This window comes from Melozone crissalis, unplaced genomic scaffold, assembly GCF_028551555.1.
Source record: "Melozone crissalis strain CALT ecotype California unplaced genomic scaffold, PUWL_Pcris_2 ptg000016l_1, whole genome shotgun sequence".
NCBI classification, from domain to species: domain Eukaryota; kingdom Metazoa; phylum Chordata; class Aves; order Passeriformes; family Passerellidae; genus Melozone; species Melozone crissalis.
Window position 1 is genome coordinate 50,516,205 of NW_026535794.1, and position 17,720 is coordinate 50,533,924.

A 17,720-nucleotide genomic window follows, 5' to 3' on the forward strand; every position below is an offset into this window, starting at 1 on the left:
TAAAATACCATTGAAATAAAATGAAACATAAAATAGAGAAAAGATAATGCTTTTTCAATCCTACAGAGACATCTGTGATTGCTAGGTAGTTTGCTGAGTGGTGGTACAGGGTAGATCCATCCCCTGCTGATATTCCCCAAGGTGAGAAGACTTATTTTACACCCATGATTAAACCCAGGACTCATCTGCTTGATTACAGACAAGAGAGGCAGATGCTGATACTGGAGGCAAGGCAAAAGGCTGCAGAGCACAAGAGTAACAGAGGTAATTTTTATGCCTACCTGAACCTCCCTGCCATGTATGTTACCTGAGAAACAGTAATTGCTTTTAAAACTGGCAACTTTTTTGTATGCTAATTCCAAATCCATAAATGGAAGAAATTAATGGGCTTGATTTGCTTTGATATCTATGTTCAATGATAATGTTCCTCCAAAACAGGACTTTAGGCTACCATCCTTAAAACCCAAACTACTTGGCCTGACTTTCTGACAAATTGTGCTTATCAATGTCTTGTCTGGTAAGACTCCAATATTTTCTTTCCCCTATATGAATTTTTTTTCCATTTTTAAAGTGTCAATTAGAATAATGAAGGTTGCAACAAAAGAGATAATGAAATAAAAAATGCCAGCACTGCTCAGTGTAGTAGATTGCATGTTTGGGTGAAAAGTAAATCTTTCTTGTGCAGTAAAATGAATTAAATCTGTGCATACTAAACTCAGAAATATTAAAGACAAAGCAAATCTAGGACTGTCAGAAGAATAAATGCTTTTAATGGGAAATTCCTGGTATTGATTCTGTTCTTTCAGCACATGGCAAAGCCCTGCAGTATATTCATTACTTCATTCTGTTCCACTGCAAGACCTGTCCACTAAGGCCTTAAATTCCTATCAATTCAGACCATAGGAGAATCATGCTTCTCTGCAGAGGGCAAGCTAAAGCTTTGTTAAATTATTGCCACAAAAGGATATTAAGTCTTCAGGCTGCCCCTTGGTCTTTCCTTCCAGCTGCCTGCCTGCTGTTCAGGTGACACCTAGGACACTCCTGATTTGAGAGGAAAAATGGGATGCAATGCTGTACTTGGCATTGGCCTTGCTATTTTTAAAAACACCCTAGAAAGACAGTAAAATAGTTGGGGTAAATCTCTGTATTGAAAAGTAACTCCCCCCTGTGTGCTGTGTGTTCCTCACATACTCTGGAGGCAGAGTTTTAAAGCCTCCTTTGCCTCACCTTCCTGACTGTGCAAACACTGCCAGCGGAGGCTTTCCTTGCAAAGGGACTGAAACAAGGGATTTAAGGAATAAATTGCTACTCTCAAGTTGAAAAAAAAAGGGTGTGAAGTCCATGGGTTCAAATGCACTGAGTAAAGCTGTACTAATACTTCTATGACAGCCTATTAATAATAAACAGAAGGAAACAAAGTCTGGCTCTAATTCCCTACTGCAATGTACAGAATATGTCAATATGCCACAGGCAGAGCTGAGTTTAACTTGGCACGTGCCTCAGGTGGTGACCTGGTGCCACAGACAAGGACACAGGAACAGACTAGGTCTACAGACTCACACAGCATCATCCTCCTTCAGAGACCAACAAAATAATACAAAAAACCTTTAAAGCCTCCTGTGCTTTATGATAATCCTCTTTAGTAATAGTAGTCATAATAACAGTATTTTTACATTGCTGATGAGAATTGCACACAATCAGTGAAGTGCCTGGGTCAAGAAGATGGGCCCTGCCAGGGCTGACATGGGCTGATGAGATGTTGAGAAACTGGCGAATAAGATTTGCATTACTCCTCACCCCCTGTCCCACCCCCTGGATCAATGTCACCCAAATAAATGGTGACATGGTCACAAAGGTGTGGGGCTGAGGGCAGGGAAGTGGCCAGCCAGGAGGGAACACAATATCAGGAAGAAAGGGCTGCCACTTGTTCTCAGGACAGAGCAACCCACATTTTAAACAGCTTTTAAAAATATAAAAAACCAGCCCTGTTTCTTGTCACAGGTATCCAGAACATCTCTAAACACACACACAGGTATTACTGAAAATTGTAACCAGTGCTGAAGCTGCAAAACTGCTCTTTGTTGTAGTTGTTGGGATACAGAAGGGGCAATTTGCTGTAAATAAATATTAAAAAGTATTTTTTCTTAAATTCTTGAGATATTCTTTTTTTTTTCTCCAGTCTCAGTGGTATTTTCCTGTCACTTGCTCCTCCAGTTGTGCTGATCTTTTTATCCTATGTGTGCTCAAGTGTCCGACACAGAGTGTTCTCTCTCCATTGCAAGAGTCACCCCAGTCCCACCCTGGCCCAGCTCACATCCCACCCCAGGCCCCATCCCCGTGGGCTTAGATCAGCCATTCCTTCTTGCTCTCGTCGATGGTCTCCGTGAAGTTGGGGTCGTTGTTCATGATGGCGGCGTCGGCGCTCTCGGCGGACTCTGCGCCTTTGGCCTCGTTGGTGTGGTAGGTTCCCTTGTGGCGGAACATGTAGCGGATCAGGAACACCAGCGTGCACAGGATGGTGAAGATCACCACCGCGATGACGCCTGCGCACAGGAGGGAAGAAAAGACGCCCTCGGTGAGACCAGCTGCGGGCTTTAACACAAAAAACGACCCCAAAACTCCTCTGAGCTGAGCTGAAGCTACTCGGGCACGTGGGCATCACCACTACTCTAATATTTATATATGGTTTCCACTATATACAGAATGCAGCTCCTTGAAGGCTGCTGGTGACTCTCATCCCACAGGTAAAAACTTCAACATTAACACCTTTTTACAGACCTAAGCTTTGCTGACCATGAGGCAGAGGGTGCTGAGCACTCCCAGAACTGTGGGGTGTGTTGGTGATGTGTGGGCAGCTCTTCGAAGGTGGAATCTCTGATGTTCACTTTCCAGTCAATGGCTGCAAAGACCTATCCTAGCTCCTCTGCATGTCCTTGAAAACTGGCTTGGTTCGCTGTTGGCTCACACCACCCACCAAGCACTGGCTCCACATAATTGCAGATTTCCCACTTCATCATCAGTTCTAGCCTTAATTGCTCTCCCTGCAATGGTCTATTTTGGGTTCAACCCTGTTATAGAGGAGTCTCATGAGTGTTATTCCCTTAGGCACAGGCATCTATGTGATAAAACAACACTGTTCCCGTTTGAGTCCTTCTCTACAGGCAAAGGAATCTTCCAGGATGAAGGTGTTATAAAATTTTCAGAAAAAAATACTGTTACCAGCCAGAGTTTTGTTACGCCACTTTACATTAACTGATGCATTGGGCAGGTGAACTGAGGCTATTCAAATGTGGCCTGAATTTTTCTGAGGAATTCAATGCTTTCCTTCCAGTATAGTAAAGTTTCAAAGTATTAGGAAAAGTTATAAGTAGTAATAAAAATATAAATTAGAAAGGAAAGATTACACAGCAAATCAAGACTAAAGCAACATACCTAAACCTGGATATGGAAATATGCAGCCTTATTACCAACTGCAATTCAGCCATCAGAGATATGTACTGCAAAGTGCCTTGGAAAAGTAGACAGTTTTCTTACCTCCAATAATAGCTGAGTTTCTGTTAACTCCATCTCCTATAGCTTGACCATTGTACGGAAAATCAGCACTTGCTGTAAACAGAGAATTAAATGTTGTAAATAGCAGTGAAACTTCTGTAAAAGTTCAGAAATACATCCGACATCCTCAGATACAACTTAAAGAGAACTGCGATCACTAGATATTTATCTATAGATGAATAAAACCAAAAAGATCTCTTAATATTGTCTAAATTAAATTAAAATAAAGGAGATAGCCTTGGTGAAGATTGCTGTTGGCACAGGAAGACATTTTGTCCTTTACTAACATAAAGTCAGTAAGTTTGAAGTGGTAAAAAAGCACAAAACGAAACAAACCCCTCTCTTTTAAAAGTGTGTGATCATACTTATAATTACAGAGATTTTTGCCTTTGTCACTGCTACCTATTAAAGGCTTCAGAAGCTTCCAGGATTTTGTAACCACCATTGGGTACAAATTCAAGCTCCTTGAAAGATAAAACTTGAATCCTTTTTGCTGCTGCACAGCCCAAGGTAAGAGAGGGGCTGCAGCTTCTGTTGGTCAGAGCCACAGAGCAGCCACCCCACGGAGCACATGCCAGCACTTCTGTCACTGTGGGAGAAAGCCCAGCATGGCAGCTGAGCCACTGCTGGAGCTGCTTTGGAGCTCAGGAGCAAGACTGAGAGCTGGAGGAGCTGAGGCATGGGAGGCTGTGGATGAGGAGAGCCTCCAGCACACGGGTAAGGAGAGGAGGCACAGGCTGATGTGCCAGCATTCATTTGCCAGTGACCTGAAAAGGAGAAACTCCTTGCAGCAGAATTGGATGAAATGGGATGAATTTGGATGGTAGCCTTGGTTTTAACCTCCAGAAAATATCACAGAGGCAATCTCATCAATTAAACTTATGAGCATTTTCTTTATAGTCAGACATAGCAACTGGACACTGCAATGACTAAGCAAGCCTAGGGAGCTGGGTGAGGAGTTGCAATAATTTCCTTCTTTGCCCCTGGACTCAGACATTGATTTTGAAATAGAGAAAATGTTGTTAAAAGTGCATTAACTGGAGAAAGTTAAAATAATCAAGGATATGAACTGCTTCTCAGGGCAACCTTTAAAACCTCACTGTATTTTCTTTGCTTGATGGACTAGGTGATACTGTATGAAAATAATCAGTTGCCTTTACAGACCAGTGATGCATTCAGTATACCAAAAACTGGCTCAGGGAATTCAACTGTCTTTCTGTTACCATGGACTAAAACCCATAATAAAGTTCCTTTTGTATTGTAAAGCAGCTGCACAAAAGAATGAATGGTTTCAGCTTGCCACATGGCCTGAAAAGAGGTTTGGGGCTAGAGTAGCCCTCTGTGTGCCTACTCTGGGAGAGAGTTGAACCAGCTGTGTGTTCAGCAGCTGGATTTTGGCTGGCTGCCTGGGGGACAAACAGGAGTGTGCTTCTCAGAGCTCAGCAGAGGGGCCCTGGCCAGCAGTTTTTGCCAGCAGCACTTGTGCCTTTGACATTTGTTGGTGCTCTGGCTCCTGAAAACCTTCATCTGCACCCCTCTGAAATGAATCAAGCTACAAATTGTAGAAGATAAATAAATACCTGGTTCCATATCAGTGGATTTTGCTTGAAAGAGCTGTGCCAGGACCATTAATGAAGACATTTTGGCACAGGATCTATAAACATACCCTTGCACTGCTGGCAGTGGGAAATCCTACTTTCAAACCTGCCCTCCCTGCATGTCAAGGAAAATCCTAAAGCCAAATAATACTGTAGGGAAAGCATCAGTTTGCCAAATCCCAAGGAATTCCTCTCTGCCATTCCAACCCAAAAGGAGGCCCCTTGTCATCCAGGCAGAACCACAGGCTGTTAACAAGTCCTAGTATTTGCATTAGAGTTGGTCTCCTGTGTCTTCACACAAGAAGTCTGAAAATCTACAATGGTCACAGTTCTTCCTTTCCTTACAATTGAATATTATATTTTATCTTCTTTTCAAAGGTTATTTCAAGGACAATGGCACTAGTGAAGTGTGAAGAAAGAGGAAAGCTGCTGTCCATGGCAGCATGATCCCTCTTGAGCTGCCACATCACCCTGGCTGTGCTACAAGGGACTCCTGGAAGATGGAAGAGCACAGTCTGTGGTCTTCAACAGGCACTGAAGCACACTGCAGGATAAGGAAGGACACGCTGCAGGATGTGGAGCTCCATCCTTGATCTTGTCTGAGAGCTGCTGCTAGGCCTGGACCCAATGCCTCCACGCACAGCTGCTCTCCATGGCACCCAGACATCTTCCACGCTCAGGAGGAGCTGTCCATGGGCTCAACAAGCACGTGAGATTCACTCTGAGGCCCTCACCTCTGACAAGGAGGGAACAAGAACATGTGTCTCAGAGCAGGGGACACTAGTTCAGCAAGAGCTCATCATCAGATTGGCAAAATTGTGCCCTGCTGCAGCTGCTGGAGCACCAGGTGTGCTGCAGGGAAAAAAAAAGGAGCTTAGACTTTCATGAGTCTTTTTTTAAAAGCACTTGCAGTAGTGTTGGCAGATATTAGCATCGTAATTCATTAACTGCTGTTCTGTTATTCTTGTGCCCCCAAGAGAGCTGCTTGTGTATTATGGGGATTTTTTTGACTGGAAAGTATCTAAAATCTCATCAAAATGTGAGATTATAGAATATATTTTGCTGCAAAATTATCCATACATTGTTTTACTTGAAGTACTACTATAGATTGATAACGAAGAAGGAAAACAACTAATTAGTTTTTTTTTTTTAACAGGACATTCCCTTGAAATTCTTCAGTAGCTTCTCAAAAGATCAGAAAGAGCTGTAGGTCAGAGGTCTAAGAATCACAAGGAGAGCTATAGTTCAGAGGTCTAAGAACCACAAAAGGGCAATTCCCGTCAGAGCAGTTAGGCAGAAAAGAACATATGAGGGTCCTTGACCATCCAAAATGAGCTTAACAGAGTATTGTGCCAAACAGGCACCAAGTTCAGGTATTTCAGACAAGAGTTACATCATTCAAACACATGGGGAATCCTCTCTGACCTTACTACAGTCGCATTCCTTGGCAATATTAACCAAAAAAGACAACTAAAACGAGTTTTTCTTCCATTGCTGCTGGAATTCAGGAACTAAAAGAGGAACAAATGCATTAGAGCATGCTGACAAAGGGATAGCAGTAATTCTGATCCTCTGGTAAAAGCACAGAAAACTATATAAAGTGCTGTTCATAGGCTGTAAAGAGTAATTCCTAAAACAAATCTTCCCTAGGTTTCTCCAAGTAGCCATGGTCTCATGTGTGTGATTCAAAACACAAAGAATGGAGCAAAGAGCTTTTTAATCTATCCTGGGAAACAGAAAATCTATCCTGAGAAGCTAAATATTGACCCAAGAAATGTCCTGCCAGCTGCCTGAAATCCTCTGCTCACGCAGCCGTGGCACAGAGCCATCAGTTTGCTGTCACTGCACACCAAAGACCTTTTCCTAAAACCTGCAGCTACTGCAGGGACAGATTGCTCTGTACCAGGAAATGCTCAGCTCCTCTGTGGCTTGGGAACATTACTTTGCCTGCTTCCCTTCCAGGATCCAAGCTGGCAGATGCTGCTCTTTGCATTGCTGTTCTTTGCTGCCTTTCCCCAGCAGGTTTGCTTCAAACAGCACCATCCTGAAGCTAACTTATGTAAAAGGACACAGCACACTTTGCTTTCTCTTTCTTAGATGGGCTGCGTTTACAAGGCCACAGTTTCAACAAGCACAGAGTAAACCTACAGAGTCTGTACTTATGTTCTGCACTTTTCAACTTTCTGTTATTAGGGTAAATGGGGTTGAAGAAAATTTGCAGCATCTAAAAGGGTGATTAAAGACTGACTGCAGGCAAATTCCATATTCTGGCCATCATTTTAATGACATTTGAAGCTTTAGATGACCACAAAAATTCAGTAGGAGACCTAATATCCTCCAGCATGCCCAGTGTGGTCATTGCCACGGTCAGATGCAAAACAGCAGCCCTCAATGAATGGAGAGGGAAGATGGGACTGGATAAACAGAGCACAATTAGGATTAGATGTTAAGGATGACAGATGTGCTTGGTTTAGCTGAGTGAATTAATTCTGCTTCATTATGACAGGCATGATTTTGCATCTGCCATTTTCAGAGGGAAAATGGTTTACAATGGATTCCACATAAAAGCCTTTAGCAAATTCACAAAATTGAGATAAAAAAATGACCTTGGTAAAGTTGCCCAGAAGGTGAGTGTGGGCTGAGAAATGAGCAAAAGGCTGTTCAGTAAAGGCAAGGGGAAACCCAAAATCAAAGTGAGGTGGGCATTTCAGGTGAAGAGTAGTATCAAGAAGTACACACTAAAAAGGCAAATTTTGTTTTGAGATACATTAATAGGACTAGTTATACATAAGTCATTGAAAGCAATTTTTTTAACTGAACTTTTTTTCTGAGTGGGCAAGTCTTGGGTAAAGTATACTGCACTACAAAGGAAGATAGAGTTTAGATTTGCTCCACAAAAGGAAGTGTGAGAGTTATTACAGTTTCATTCAGTTTCACAGAATGAAATGTGAAATGCTGGAAAATGAGCTTGTTCAGACTAGATTTTATGTGCTGCAAGACTTCTTTGACATTTCATCTTTGTAGATGTACGCAATCTTGAGAGGTGTTTGTCCATTACTAAAACCAGTTGGGTTTTCACATAAATATGAACTGGAGAAGCAACCAGTACCACCAGATCTAATGATCACAAGGTATATAAAACCCACATCAATCAAGGCATTGATTAGAAGCAGGACAGTAAGATAAAATAAAAGATGTGAACTATAACTCCATCTTCCTAATTCTATTCTGCAGCCAAGCATCCAAGAATTGACTTTGCAATGACAGCAAACAGTTACACGTTAGGATTTTGAGAAAGTGTTGGACACTAGATCCATTCACTAATCTGGTTCTCTATAGGACCACAGCACAGAGAAAAATAAAAGCAAGCTCTCTGGTGCCATTCTGTAAATTATGTCAACTCTGCTGGTCAGGTGAGACTGTACTGTACTGTGGCTGGAAATTACAGAGCTCTCCTTATTACAGACTCTAAGTACAGAACCTAATTGCTTGACTCTTGATAGTAGAAATTAATGTGCAGTCACAGCCCCATTCCCCTTCCTGAAGGGACTGGATCACAAGTGAAACTCTAAACACAAGCACAGAAATGATGGAGCAGGAGTAAACAACACCATTACACAGTCCTACATCAAAGGTGAGCAGCACAACCCTTAGAGTGCCCTTTTGTGCTCATCCCACTACCTGTGCCCATCCCATCCACTTCTCTCCTCCTGAGTTTGGCTCTGTGCAGAGCTCTCATGACACATAAACTGCAGCAATTCAGCAAAAGAAAAAAAAAATCTGAAGCAGCATGAAAAAACCTATCTCTTTTAATGCACATTATTTTGTGTCTTTGTATTGAAAGCTCATATATTTTTATCTTTTAAATTAATGCATCTATTTTTTTTCCTACTTTTCTAAGCTGAAAACTTAGAAAGGAGGAAAACTACCCATATTCCTGCTTTTCTAGGCATTTGAGAGCAGATTTTGAGGGAGGACTGTTTAATGTTAAACTCTGTTAACATACTTTACTTGAAGTCCTAAGAACACCAGGTTAAGTGTTAACACCAAGAACTTGGCTGAAGAGATTTTTAATATTAAACACCTCCAAGTTTAAAAAAACCCAACCTCACACTTACCCCCTCCAAAAATATCTAAAAGATATTATTAACCATGTTGTTTGTAAAAGGTCAGCTTTGTTCTAGCACACTATGTGGGGTCAATCATCACTCCTTGAATTTTTAGTGAGGCCTCAAGTGTAGTGTTAGAGGGTTATTTGTATGTCCCCATTATGAACCACTTTCCTGAATTTATGGAAATAGAAATCTTCACAGTCACTGACTTAATAAATTCGTTTTTAGCACAAGTTACAGGATATTGGAAAAAATACACCCACTTAGCAATTCTGTAACTACCAGAACAGACGTGCAGCTTAGAGGGAAAATTGGGGCTTTTAATTTAAAAAATGTCATCTTCTTCTCTCTGTTGCCAATAGTGCTAATTATTTGGAACATGAAAATCTCCATGTTGGAACAAAAATTCACTAATTTCTTCAGTCTTTTACAATCATCTTGACCGGGGGGGGGGGGACAGAAAGGAAAAAATCCTCCAGTGCATTAGTACTATTTGGACCAATTACTTATACTAAGTTTTGTCAGGTATGTTCAGTTAGATCAAAAATATTTTGAAAAGTTTCATTTTGTTTTCCCTTTTGTTGAATCTCAAGTGGTTTTTATGTCAGCTTCTGGTGAGTTCTGCTGAGAGAGATACATGCACAGAGATAATTGAAAACACAAAACCTGTGGGTTTACATTTCTAGCGTGAAGGCTCCCCAATCCTGTCTTTTTATTCCAATACAAAATGAATATAAATTTAAAAAATCCTCTTAAATGATGGTTTAATAGAAACATTGTCCTCTGAACACCCTTCTGCATGCAAATGCCTGGGACAGTGGGAAGGTAAGTGGAGATTAGAGAAGAAAAGTGTTGTCGGATGTTACTGTAAAAAAACCCAGGAATTCTAGAATGAACAATGGAAATGCTAACAATGAACAATGGCAGTGCTGGGAGAAAATGAAGTGAAAGCTCCCTGGTCAATGAACTGGGACAATACATACTCTCAACACCAGACAGCAGACAACCTAATCAGCAAAGATAGCTATTTGTGAATTGCTGTTACCAGCCCTTTAACTTCCTTCTGCAGGTGAGCTTTGCTGCCCATACTCTTAAGGAGAGGAGGAAATGGAGTTTTACCAATGGCTTACACTAAGATAGATGTACAATAGTCTTTTGTTTTTTTTGGTCTTGACAGGCAATCTGCCTAGCAAAGGGACTGAAAAACTTGTGCCTTGTTAGGAGACCAATCCTTGCAGCTCGAACTCCCGCACTCAGTCCTGGAAGAAATATAAAACAGGGAAAACATTCCTGCACTGCCTGTTGGGATGGGTTAGGTGATTATCCCTTGCTTTCCTCTTTGTATGACTGTTTCACACCTTCTTTGGCACACAAGCAAAATAATTGTACAGAGTAGCGGTAAGGCAAGACACTTCATAATACTAATATCTGGTACTTGTTAACTACAGAATTTTATTCATTTAAAAAGGAGAACAGACATTTAGCATCACTTTTTGATTTTATCTGCAGTTGAACTTCAGAAAGTTGGATCTCAGAATTAGTATTTTGAACATTTTCTCTGCCAGATTTCCAATTGATTTGCAGCACATTAGAGCACCATCATCCATCAAAGACCTAAACTCATCTATCTTTTAATTCCTGGTAGCAACATCTGTTTGACACTGAGTCTCACTATGACTCCAGACAAGAGTCATGCTGGCCTAAGCTACCATTTCCATGAAAATTTTATGAGCAGTGCTTACATTTCACCTGTTAAGGAAGAGTCACAAATACTTCCTTTTATAATTAATGTAGAAGATGAAGCGTTTTGGTGCTCTCAAAGGAACAGTGGAGTTAATGCTGGTCAAAGCCTGGCTGTATATAGCTAATCACTGACAATGGACCCAGAGGGAATATGTGAAAGAAACACCCCTCCCCTCCCTCTCAAAAGCAGAAAATCCACCCCAATGAGCAAGAATACCAAACAAACCTGCAAACTTATGTCAGCTACAAAAAAGGAGAAAAAAATGAGAAAGACTTGGACTGGGGACAAGAAATGGGTCAGACTGGAGAGTTTAAACCTAAAAAACCCTTTAATAGCTGTAATAACCTGACTGTAATCTAGAAGAACCTCTTACACAGGAAGTAAGTGTGCTTCTGCCTGAGGAAAGGAAAAAGAAAGCAGTCACATGAAGTGCTCAAGTATCTAAAAGCTTCCTTCTCCACTCCATTTTCCCCCTAATTTACACCATCTCTATGTGCCTGGTTAAGAATAGTACTTGTGTAAAAAATAAACTTTTTCCAGAGGGTGGAAAAGACTCTCTTTTTAGTATTAGCACCTTCTCTTGACATTAGGTAGCAGCATTAATATTCAAATCACTGCTTATGAAACAGCTACAATACTGGTCTGTCAACGAATGCCAGAAGAATTTACAAGCTTGGAAGTCTGCCAGCTGTCTGATACACTAGACAGAGTGTCAGAAATCCCACACAGAAATTACATAGTCTTAAAGTTAAGAGAAAGCTATGCATAATTGTGTGAAGGAGCTACATGAGACTGAGGGAGGCATTTTTCTTCCAAATCAATAGAGAGATTTGCAGTAATTCAAGCACCATAATTAAACCCTCTAAAGATGAAGCACTGATTGTGCCAAATTTCAGACAGATGCTCTTCCTAGTTAGTTGTTTGATGGGCAGGAGAAAAACAGAAACTGTTGCATTTAAATGTTCACCACTTACCCTTCTTGTCTGCAAGAAACACTTGGTGCTTAGAAACTGAGCTATGAGTTTCTGCTAGACTTAATCCCTCCTGACTGACAAAAATTGCTACCTTTTTGTTTGAAAACAACTCAGGTCAAGGCCATGGACTTCTGAGACAATATATATATTGGGAGCATGGGGGATGAATGCTGGTCACTTTCAACAGAGTAAACAATCACAGAAATGTGCCAGACTGGCAGTGGAAGAACCCGTTGACCCACAGGGCAGGTTGCAAGTGCATCTTCAGACTCTTATATAAAGAGTATAAATATTAAGCTACCTTAATGGCAGACGAACAACCTCCCAATGTTTACATGCCATGTTAATTAAAAAAAAACCAAACCACCAACTTTGAGTAATCAGTAACCCTGAAGAGGGAATCTGGCATGATTCTTTGATTGCAGTACAGGTTTGCTACGCTTGAAAAAAGGAGGAGTGTCATTTTATTCTAGCAGATGCCTTCATATCTATTTCTAATTTTGCTAACACTAGGAGATCAAATTTAGATGTGTAAGGCTGCATCATGAACAAAAGTGGTGAAGCTCCTCTGTGCCTCCTGCCTGGACTTGCATGCCCTTGCAGGAAGCCTAGGGAAGTGACCCTGCTCTCCTGCCATCCCCTAAAAGAGAGAATGAGCACTTTGTCACATGTACTTTGTCACACCACTAACTTAATGCTCATGCTCTTGGACTCACTGATGTGTACAGGACTTTTTCAATGTCTGTGGCCAGGAGAAGAGTATTTTGTTCATCTGTTTCTGACCTAAGACCACTTTGAGGGCTGCATTGTCACCCATCAGCAAATAATGCCCTTGATTCTTCCTTCCCACTGTGTCATTTGTAACAAGCCCTTGACAAGGACAAAAGCTATTTTCCATCTTCTTAGCCACATCCACAGCAGCACACATCTGACCCAGCCTCTCCTCAGGTGCTGCTGCTGTGCTCTCTGAGATGTGGTACCAGTGGTCAGGGGGTGAGATGTGACTCAACCCACTGCATCTGAATCTGGAAGGTGACCTTCAGCACTGCCACCAGTAACATGAGGGACACTTTCTCTTGGTGCAGGAATTGACTGCTCTCTTTCACTTGACAAAGAAATTGGCTGGCCAAATAGGTGAGCTTGGATGTGTGGCCAGTTGCTCCCTTCTCCTACCATCACTTGTTAAAGGAAGAGGGTTGAATTCATAACAAAAAGAGAGAGAATCCTGCAAGCAGCTGTTTTAATATTGATGACAGTGGTACATGATTTTGCTGGACATGCTCAATACAGGTATCAAAGTAAGCTGTTGATTCATAAAAGGCGAGACCTTTCAACTATTACAAAAAAATAAAGAGCATTTAGGGTTTAAACACAGACAGTCAGAAAAAAGTCATGCCACTTGAAGAATGTGGAGATGTAGCATTTAATCCTGCTACATTTAATTTGTAATATGTTGAAGCTAATATAGGTTTAACTAAATCCTATGTTAAATACTCTAGATGCCATTCTGTTCATACTCAGAGTAAATGCATCTTGCAGCTACAGAGCACTATGACAACTTAGGGCTGCTAAAGTTTGCCAACTATTGTGTGCACCTTGCCTTTCTGGATCTCCTGCTTTTACTAAATTCAGGATTGGGTGGTTTGGCAAGATGGAGCACATTTTACATAAAACAGAGAGGTATATCTATGTAATAGGTTTATTTTATCCTTTATTTATATGAATAAGAAAACTTCAGAGAGGAGATTTCATTAGTAATTGGCAGAACCTTAGGTAAAAGCACCCAACAACGTCACTACAATAATATGCAACTTCTAATTTTAACTACAAGGCACTTTAGGTGTTGAATTTTTTTACTACAAAAATAATAATGTTTGGGGTTTTTTCTGCTTCTCTACAATGAACAAGGTGTCAGCTTTCATTCACCTATATCTTAGCTAATTTGAACTGAGAGGTATTAAAAACCCCTTGTGATTAGCTTTTTTTTTAACCTATGCAGCAGCAATAGATATTAAAATGCATACCAATACAGTTAAAGGCTATAGAAATTAAAACTTTTGTTTTGAATTGTATGCCAGACAAGTAATTCAATGGTTTGGACAATATATAAAGGTAGATATGCTCACTGATCAGGATCTTTTTAGCCTCTTTTCTACACTCCTATTGATGTAACCAAGGCAAATTGGATTGTCTGACATGAACTGAGATAATACTGATGGGAGGAAAATATAGGAAGTGAACTATATTGATGATCTGCTTGGATGTCGTTATTGACCTTTTTCTTTTAAATCACCAGAAAGTCACGTTCCAGAAAAGAATGACTTGTTGAATTCCTGTGCTTCATCATCACCAAGAAAGGATCGCCATAGCAACAGGAAAAGACTATGCATTGTGAGAATACTCACAAGCTGAACAAGATCATGGTTTAAGATAATGTCCCAGGAGCCTGGCAAAATGCCAGCCAGGGGTGGGGAGGGAGGGAAGTGGGACTTCTACAAGAACAAAGGAATTTAAAAATATCTAATATTGTAAATGTGAAATATGTGTGTACTCAAGCCTAACAGAAAGTGCAAGACAGTCAATTGACAAACTATTCAGCCCATTTGTCAGGGGAGAAAATCAGCAGGGCTTCTTATTGATAAATCCCTGAACTAGTTTTTAAAGGTCAACTGCCAAGTGACCGATGTGTGTCATTATGATTTTCCCTTTAGCCTCTCTGTTAGGGCATCCAAAATGTTTTCCAGCTAGCAGGAGATGTTCATACAGTAACTATACAGAAGAGTTTAAAGAAAACATTTCATGTAGGTCACCCATCAGGCAGAACCTGCTTAACTTCTAGTAATTATCTGCAAAATCTGATCCAGCACTGTAGTTGAGAGGTGAAAGGATCATTACATTTGTCATCTGGTGTATCTGTTCTATTTAGACACTTATCTTTGATTCCCTCCTACAACATTTTTCAATCCTCAAAGTTCAATTCCACAATATTTGAGAAACAAAGCTAAAAACCTAAGCTTAACTCAAAATATGAGTCAGGATGAGTTCAGAGTATGTCACTGAATGAAATTTAAACCATATGATACTTACAACAAATTTTTTCCCAACTGTTTTATTTTCACTATGAAACATCCATCCTTAGCTCTCATGTTTTGTTAAGAATTATTTAAAATTAAATAGGTAATATAACACTAAAAGTTGCAGATAAAAACATGCTGAAGTTGAGAAACGCTGCACATAGTAATCGCTGCTTTCAAAGCCATGTTATTTGCAACCATTTCTTTGTGGCAAAGTGTGAGTGGCTTTTGCTTCAACATCACTACAAGTGCTTCTGTGAATTTCAAAGCTGCTTTTTGTCTTTGCCCCTTCAGCCAGTTTAGTAAAGGAGTAAATTCACACTGAGACAACAGAGACTATTCCAGTTCTGGACCCAATAACTTATGCCTCTGATTCCTCCATTTTCTCTCTCAACATAATTTGTGTTAGAAAGTCTTAAGTAGGGTTTGGAAAAAACACAAACAAATCCTCAGTGGAAACTGCCAATTTACTACTCCAATTGACACTTCAACCCAAGCATTTTAATTTAGATGAAGATCATTTTGATGACTGACAGGCTATGACTTTGATGACTCAAGGTTACACAGTCTACAGAATACATTTTTCCTGTGACTGAACTATCTGTGTCAGACCACCACTGATACTTTCACAAAGACTCCAATGTTTTTACTGATACTGGTAATGAGTTGCTGAGATACCTCCTCTTTCTACCATGGAAATGCCACTGAAGAAGGCAGATATTGCTCACCAACACCTGAATATCCTTTTACTCCTGAACCAGTGAAATTCCACCTCTTTCCTGTGAAACTTATTTCTACAATCATAACTCACCTGACATTGTTGCTTTCTTTGGTGTACAGCAGTCCCTCACTAGAAGTCTTTGAAGCAATATGACCTTCTCCCTCTGCTGCTGCGGATCACTAGAGAGGACAAGACAAGGGATTCCTAGCCCCCAGTCTTCCAAAAACTAATCATTACTGAAAATGAAACTGGGTCTCCTGAGCTTTGTCCGCCCATGACTTGAAACAGTTAAGTCTGGCTATGGCAATGAAATCCATTTTTTACTGACAGAAGTTAACAGAAGCTTGAGCCAGCCTACTAGCATGCTGCATGTTCCCTGACATCCTTCATGCTGTCTCTGTGTCCAAGTACTACAATTTATCCAGAAGAAAAAGTGTAAATTGTAATCTGTCGGGTCAACAAAGTTTACAGAGATGAGATTGAGCCAACACAAGGTCAAGCATAATAGCATATGCCAAAGACAAACAGGGCCTCTTTCTTTGAACTGCAGGAGCAATTAGGAACTGTGCAAATATTCTGAGTAAATCCCACTGTAGTCTTTTGCTAGCTTGCACTGAAATGGACAGAAAAGTAACCAACAAAAATTAACTACTAAAGCCCATCAGATGCCCATGATTCACAACAGCAGCACATCCTCAAGGAGTTCATGGCACATTTTCTAAAGACGTGAGACAGTGGGGAATCCTTCACAAAATGTGTTTGTTTAGAAAGAGGAGTACAGACCACAACCTTCAGGTACAAACAGGCCGAATAATTCCAGAGAAAAAAGGGACTACTAATTTATGATGAAAAAAATTCAGGTAGAAAAGTGCATGTTTTAAGTGGGGAAGAGAAACACTGAAATCTTACAATGGCTTGGCATAGCAGCCAGGAGGGAATGACAGGTTTTAAAGAATGATACTGCTTGTATTAATGTGTGGGATCCTCAGATCTACAAAGAGCTCTGCCTCTCCTTAGAAACAACTGCCCTACTTCTCTGCTGAAGAAGAGATGAAAGGAAATGCTGCAAGGAATTCCTTGACACTGCAAGGAAAAAACCCCTAAACAACAACCACAAACCAAACCAACCAACCAAACACCCACAAAAAAACCAACCTCAAAGGTATGACTTTGCCACGTACTTCTGAGAAAGACATATATACCTGCCTGCTCTCATTTAAAACCTGGCATATGGATGCATCCCCAAACTCAAAGACTAATCATTATCAAAATCAAGTTTTTCCTCTAGCATTTTAATTTTATACCACTTCAAACAACAAATTTGCCAGGACAGGTTCTAATTTACGCTCTACAATTGAAATCAGAATGAGGACAAAATGCAAGGGAGGCATCAATGTATGCCTGACCCTATAAATCTAAAGGTAAACTGATACTGAAAAAGCAAGAGAGAGAAAAAATCCTCTAAAGTTAGCCACAATGTATATTTTCAGGGCCTGTCAGTCACAAAGCAGGGTGAGATTGCTGGGATCCGCAAATTGTTTTGGCTTCCAGCATTTTCAGCACAAGATGAGCGCCACCATGACTAATGGAATTTTCTATTAAACGCGGCCAACGGAAAGTAGACATTTCAGAAAACAAAATCAGCACTTTACATAAATGCATTTATGCTTAAAATTAGATTTCCTTTTTTTTTTTTTATGGTTTGAAGCTGACTGCAATGCACTCACTTATTAGGAACACAGCATAAGAAATGTTATTGTACTTTATTTATATGTACTTGAAGCTTTTTGCTGACTACAGAGAAAGTGCTATTGCATCAGTTAGGTCAAAATGCTACATTTAAATAGCCTAAGAATTACAGAAAAGAAAAATAAAGTAGAATATTAAAAAAAAAAAGAAGAATAAAAAAGCAAAAGAAAAAAAAGCCTCCTCTGCAACTGCATTT

At 40.3% G+C, this 17,720-nt stretch overlaps 1 protein-coding gene across 1 annotated transcript in view; it reads right to left on the minus strand.

Moving 5' to 3' along the window:
* Positions 1–574: 574 nt before the first annotated feature.
* The window catches only part of CNTNAP2 (contactin associated protein 2), a 1,011,078-nt gene continuing 993,932 nt past the window's right edge, over positions 575–17,720 (minus strand). The window contains exons 23-24 of the mRNA XM_054274302.1: positions 3,535–3,606; positions 575–2,543 (exon numbers count right to left, since the gene is read on the minus strand). Of these exons, the coding sequence (XP_054130277.1) occupies positions 2,344–2,543; positions 3,535–3,606 (272 nt within the window). The 3' untranslated portion in view covers positions 575–2,343. The remainder of the gene's footprint in view (positions 2,544–3,534; positions 3,607–17,720) is intronic.